At 40.5% G+C, this 6,344-nt stretch overlaps 1 protein-coding gene across 3 annotated transcripts; it reads right to left on the minus strand.

Annotated features, from left to right (window-relative positions):
- Nucleotides 1–1,042: 1,042 nt before the first annotated feature.
- On the minus strand, nucleotides 1,043–5,991 carry YAE1 (YAE1 maturation factor of ABCE1). Of its 3 annotated transcripts, none has more exons than XM_066191110.1 (4): nucleotides 5,872–5,991; nucleotides 4,707–5,007; nucleotides 2,948–3,069; nucleotides 1,043–2,451 (listed from the first exon to the last, which is right to left on the minus strand). In XM_066191110.1, exons 2-4 carry the CDS (start codon nucleotides 4,821–4,823, stop codon nucleotides 2,034–2,036), a joined length of 657 nt encoding a protein of 218 aa, XP_066047207.1. In that variant the 5' UTR covers nucleotides 4,824–5,007; nucleotides 5,872–5,991; the 3' UTR covers nucleotides 1,043–2,033. The 3 variants fall into 3 exon arrangements, with proteins under 3 accessions (XP_066047207.1, XP_066047198.1, XP_066047190.1); XM_066191101.1 differs by having other exon boundaries at nucleotides 5,798–5,991; XM_066191093.1 differs by having other exon boundaries at nucleotides 5,729–5,991.
- Between the last annotated feature and the right edge of the window lie 353 nt (nucleotides 5,992–6,344).

Consider the following 6,344-nt stretch of genomic DNA (forward strand, 5'->3'; position numbering starts at 1 on the left):
ATTGTTAGAAGGTAAAGCATTACTTTATTCTTGGTCAAGAGATGTGTGTGGCTGACAAAGTTGCATCCTCAATGATCACCTCGACAAAAAATTTCTTCACTTATTTATGCATTTTTAGCCAACAAAGATATTAATGTTCATTGGTTTAATTTACATAATTCTCTTCATTAATTAGTATTCTGTCCCCAATTAGTTATTGCTTTCTCTTCATGCTAATCTGGTCCACATCCTTTATTCTTTCTTTTATCTTTTTTCTCAGACAGAGAATCTCCAACTTTCCAGGCCTTAATCTCCTCTCTGTCTTCTGGTTACTCTAATGTCCTTGAATGGCCATAAATTTAAGATCCCAGATGCCCAATCTTCTAATTCCTTTGGCTTTGTTTATTGAAGATTGTCAGGCTTAGTTTTAACAAACTTAAGGTTTCAGTGACTGAATGATCAAAGCAGGTCTGTGAAGAAACTCAACTGGTGTTGACTAAAAGTGGGCACTGCTTACAGCTAGTTAAAACAACTAATTAAAAGTTAGGAAAGTCATCTAACTTTCAACACTATCTGCACCATACTCTACCAGAATATGGAAGAAATCCATGTCTAACATACATGATATAGTCTATAACACAACACAGGCATTTGAAGAAAAGTAATGTTTATCCATGTCAACATTATGCTAAATAAATTGAGCAAAAGTTACTTGAACAATTTTTGTTCATACACAATTAATGCAGACACATCTTTGTCCACTATTTCATAAATTCATTCAATGTGAGACTCTGAACTGCAGTTCTGCTTACTTAAAGCAGAAGTGGTACTGAAAGGAAACCAAACACTCTGTCAACTCTGACAGGATAACAGAGTCTTTAGTAAGAATGTTGTAAATTCAGGCTCTGAAAAACAAGGAAGTTTTGCCTCAAAGTAGGAAATGGTTTTGTAATTTTTTTTTTTAAATTATAGTTTACTGTTCAAAATCTTACTTTGCTTATGTCTAGACTTCCTTTGTCTCCAATATGAAGGAGTTACAAGAAACTTCCAACAAATAAACTGATAACTTACTAATAAATCAGTTTAATTAATGTAAAACAGAAGCATTCACAAAGAAAAAACTTCCTGAACAGAGCCATTTACAGCTACAGTTACGGGAAGCAATGGGAAAGCAAGTCAAATATAGAATAGTTACAGAAATACAAAATAATCAGAAATAGGCATGTGTAGCTGATGTGTTTCTAAGAGGTAGTGAATAAGCTTGGCTTCCTTGGAAAGTTTGAGAAAAACACTCTTGGAATGTGGGAAAGAGTTCAGGCTAGAGGGACTGACAAAATAAATACAAAAATGTCACAAGGATGTTCATTAGACTGGAAGCATGTTTAGTGTGGTCTGACATGGTAAGAATAGATGTCTAAGGGTAAAACAATTGAATTGTCAGCAATTCTGCATTTGAGGAGAATGGTGTGTTTTCAGCAAAAGTGACAAATATAACTATATAAGGAGGGGAAAATAGTTTTTAACAGTGAAAGTGCATTGCATCCTGGGTATAAAAGATAACACAAAGAATTTGACAAAAGGTGACTCGAGAGTCACAGCACTCTAGGAATCAGCAGCATATCATGTTCTATTTTGTACACAGCAAATCATCAACAGCAGCTTATTCTGCAAAAACACTGACCATTTCCACAGCACTGAGCATTTATTCTTTTGATATTGGAGGGGACCAATTTAGAGATGTTTAATGGACCCACTTCATTTCCAAACTGCTGCCAAGAAAAAAAATGAGGGTGAAATGGGAGCTCCTGACACAAAACAGAAACATGTTTAGTAACTCCTTGTAAAGTTTTAAAGCCACTTTCTGTGAATGTTATCTTTAAGATTGAAAGTAAAGGGTTTTGCCAGGAGCCAAAATCATGGTGAAGATTTACAAAAATTACTTCTACTGTAAAGCATCAAAATCCAATTTTCCTAAAACAAAAGGCCCTGTACATGGCTCACAAACTAAGAATCAAAACAAACTGTGCTAGTTTAAGCACCATGAGACAGAAGAACTAATGTTCCAGTTGCTGGACATGATGGAGTACATCTAGTGATAAGCCCAGTTGCTCTACTAACCTAACAGTCTGCTTTTTAACCCAGGCAAGGGTTGACTTTTCAGGATCTGTGCAGAGGTTTGCCGTGCTGCATTCAGACTGGAAGGAACCAACCTCACCGTTATTCCTACAAATGTTTTCACCGGAGCTGCTACAGTCTTCTCCATCTTTAACTTCCTTGTACTCTGTCCCAGCTGTGTGATTAAGGTCCATGTCCTGAACCGAGTCCAAAATGTGTCTAAGATGTGGCTGTTCTTCAGTAGAATTCAGATATTTAAGCACCTCATCTTCGTGCTTTCCAATTACATCAAGAAGATTATTTATCGTACATAAAGCAGAATCACGTCCATTAAAATGACACCAGGATAAGAGAGCACTGAAAAGTGAACAGAAGTGATTATATTCATCTATGTACATTTCCACTTGGTAGAGGGTAGATAGCAATGTGATACCGTATCTATGAATCATAAATACATTTATGTATAATTCACGTTTTATGGAAAATTCAGCCACTAGAACTAAATATTAAGACTGAATATATAGATTCAGACAATTTTGGAAGAGGAACTGAAAGAGATTTTTTAGAAATGATACATCTACACCCAGGTAGGCATTCCCTGTTTTCAAGATCTGGGAATTCTCAGGTTGCTCACTTTGGACAGTTTTAAAATGTGGTGGTTTGGGGTTTTTTTGGTTTTTTTTGTTTGTTTGGTTTTTTTGTTTGTTTTTTTCCTCTGTGTGTGTGGGTTTTTTTGAATTTTTTTTTTGTCTGGTTGGTTTGGTTTTTTAATTAAAACAAAAAAAACTTGTATGCATGTTCCCCTGTTACACACCCTCCACATACACCTGACCTTAAGGAGTTTGTAACCTACTTCAGGGTTCCTTTGAACTGGCCACATGTAATCATCAGCTTGGCACCATGTCTGTAACCTTGATTAAAGCCTGTCTGGAGAGCAAGTTCTTTCCCGGCCTCAATTCCATCCCTATAGCCTTCCTGTAAAAAGAGCAGTGAAACAGGTTGTTCCCAACATGACTAAGTGGACCTCTGACAAATACGTAACAATAATAATAAAAAAGTTTAAACAAGTATCACAAGTATTCAGTCTCTTAAGTTACAGCTTCTATATCTGAACATCCTTCACAGCTACACTCCCACTGCTAAACCAAAACATGCTTGATGCAGTGTATTATGATTTACTGACCTGTAAGATGCAGTTTTTCACTTTTCCCAAAAGGATTCCCAGAAAATCAGAAAAAAGGAAAGCTCTTTTAGAAAGATCAAAAAAACAAGAAGCATGTTTGCTTTTAATGATTATCAACTCCTTTGTGAGAAATGGACTTAGAAATACTACACAGACTTCTTTTTTCTATCTAAAAAGATATGCAGGCTGCCAAGTTTCCCCTTTAGGAGAGGTACTGTCTTATCTAATCCATCTACATGGAATCAATTCACTTTCACAAAACTAACTCCTGAGCATTGCTCCTTTATTTGCTGGACCTCACTCCATTTAAGAGTTATACCAGAAAAAGAGACAGTGATTGACCAAGTCACATATAAATACACTTAACACTGACACTGCTTTCTTTAAGTAAACAGCTAATGATTGTAATGCAAATTACTTTCTTTATATTATATCCACATTACGAGATTACATAGAATAATTCTTAACTTTTTTCACACCAAAGTTGCAAGCTGTGAAAGTGAAAAGTCCTATTTGTTCACGGTGGCCTTGCTAGAAAAGTAGTCTGGAACACAAAAATTTATTCTGCCCAACATACAATTCTAACTTCAATAACACTTCATGATTTTGCAGTATCTACTCAAAAATATCGGAGGAATTTCTGTAAGAACACTAGTAAGTTCCTAAAGAAAACGAGTTTTCTCATGGAACTCAGATGAAGGAAACTCCCTAGGTCTGCTATACCATTCCTCATCAACTGCCTACACAACAGTGTCCATCCGTGTTCTTCAGCTAAACGCTGCTCAGCTGCTCAACCGTCAGCAGAGGAGCCCTACTGGCCCCACTCTGAATGACACAGTATCTGTCAAACTAATCTCTCTATGAACTTGTTTTGTTCCCTGCAGAACTGCAGAGAGGCAAGGGCTGTGGAAATTGGCTTTCATAAAGTATATATTTCTCTAGGAAAATAAATTAACTAAAGACCTACAAAGGCCACAACGCCCATGTGTGGTTGCACATGGAGTCACACATCTTACAATTTGACTGATGAGTAACTCTACTCAAAACCCCACACACCTGACATTTCTTTATTAGCACTGTTCAGGTCTGTTGCCCTACATTTACTAGAGGTATATCTACAAGTACAAAGCAAGTAGCTTGCATCACAATTCAGCACTGCCTTTTATAAATGCACAAGGTTGTGCAGAGGGAGCCAATGTCTTTTGGTAAAACAGTACTTTTTTTTTGGTAAAACAGCTCTAGTGACTACGAAGAAGTGTTTATGTAAATTTCTGCCATATTTTCCCGATACTCAGAAGAAAGTATGCCAGAATAACTTTTAAGTAGCTACTTTTACTTTTCCCTTTAAATAATTCACATGTATATCAGGTTAAGAGTCAGTAAATTTAAAATGGCTAAAAAGAATATTAAATCATTTTTACAGAAATACCTTCAACCTCTTTTTCATAGTGCTGTTCCATTCCTTCTGCAGTAGATACATCTCATCTGCATCTTCATCAAATATATCCTCACTGGATTGGCTGAGTGCAACTTGTACCCAGGACATAGCAATGCCCTTTGACTCCTGTTTATGTGGTAAAAACCCACTGAGAAACTCTCAGAAGTGCCTCTGGTGATGTGTCAGATTAGAAGTATTGGCAAAAACTGTGAGTTCCGAAGAGAAGCCAGGTATGGAGCTGATTATTCAAGCTGTACACGGGAACTTGGTGCTGTGAGCCATTGGGGTGCATCTGTCAAGAAAAGGGAGTCAGATCATCACTCATAAAGTAACTTCTGAGATATATTAAGGAAACTTATGATAGTTCCTTCCCATCTTATTGCACTGACACACACATAGATGCCAATGCAGCATTTCTGAATACTGCCAGTACAAGGACAGCTGGCAGAAACAATTGTGACTTGACTTCAGTAGCAGACAAATACTCCCATACAGCCTCCACGTGGTGCCCTAAGTTATACACACAGGTTGTACGTGCACACACAAATTTGTATATTTGTATTGTGTTATATTGTGTACAAAATTTACTACACATAGGTTATGTTAACACCTGCCGAGTTAACAACTGGAAAGTACCTTCACTTTTCATTTACAGTGTTCTGGTTATGCCAAACACTTTACTACCGTATAAAACAGAAACAGTCCTTTCTATTTTGAGTAAAGAATTAGCAAGTGCTGCTGCAGTGGAAAGGAGAAATTTTCAGATTATTTAATCTTTTCATATGACGGAAACTTTGAGAAGCGTCTCACAACCAATTCACTTGCAAGCTGTTAGAACGCACAGACACTGTTTCCTGCGGATTGACCGGCGGCTCTCAGAGAACCCAGGCGCTGGGAGACAACCGGCTGGTGTCCTGCAGCCTGCGGTGGGCGAGCGGGGCATACCCCGGCCCTACAGCCGGCACGGGCCGCAGGCAGCGCCCAGGCCCTGGCCACATTTCCCGGCCCCGCACCTGCCGAGGTCCCCAGCAGCGGTCGCGATGCGGAGCCTTCCTTCTCCCCCGCCCGGCCACAGACGCTACCTCCCTTCGCTTCGCCTTTCCGCGTTGCTCGCACAGCCGCCGCCGCCAGCCCGGCCTCGCGCACGGACCCTCACCACAGCCACAGGCACAGGCACACCACGCCCTCTCCACGCTGCGCTCGGCCATCTGCACTGACGGCAAAGGGACACAGCTGCCGGCGGAAGTAATTGGGCAGCGACGGCCATGTTGGACAAGGGCAAGTTCCACGACGGCCGCAGGTGAAGAGCCGCCATCTTGACCAGCAGCGCTCTGCCGTCAGAGCCCGCCGGAGACGCTGGAGTCGCCATCTTGAGTGAGGGCGTAGCCCCTGCGGGGCGGGGCGGCGCGGCCCTGGCGGCACTGGGCGCCGACGGGGTAGGAGCTGCCGTCGCAGGCGGTGTTCCCTCATCCCATCATCGCATCCCCCTTTCTCGGCAGGGAGCGGCTGCCTCAGCCTCCCGCTGTGATTTCAGGACAACCCTTGGGTAAACGCGTTCTTCGGGGCACGAGGGTTTCATCCTCTTTTCAGTCATAAACGGTGGAATTAAAAAAAAAAATCTGCCTTTTG

This window comes from Chamaea fasciata, unplaced genomic scaffold, assembly GCF_029207755.1.
Source record: "Chamaea fasciata isolate MVZ Bird 193981 ecotype frontalis unplaced genomic scaffold, bChaFas1.0.hap1 SCAF_1, whole genome shotgun sequence".
In the NCBI taxonomy this organism is placed as follows: domain Eukaryota; kingdom Metazoa; phylum Chordata; class Aves; order Passeriformes; family Sylviidae; genus Chamaea; species Chamaea fasciata.

Excerpts from the sequence above, each read along its gene's own strand:
- YAE1 (XM_066191110.1), bottom strand. The coding sequence starts at position 4,823 with ATGTCCTGGGTACAAGTTGCACTCAGCCAATCCAGTGAGGATATATTT. Across the intron at positions 3,070-4,706 it reads CTATGAAAAAGAGGTTGAAG|GAAGGCTATAGGGATGGAAT; the intron begins GTATTTCTGTAA and ends CTCTTTTTACAG. Across the intron at positions 2,452-2,947 it reads CAGTTCAAAGGAACCCTGAA|TGCTCTCTTATCCTGGTGTC; the intron begins GTAGGTTACAAA and ends TTCACTTTTCAG.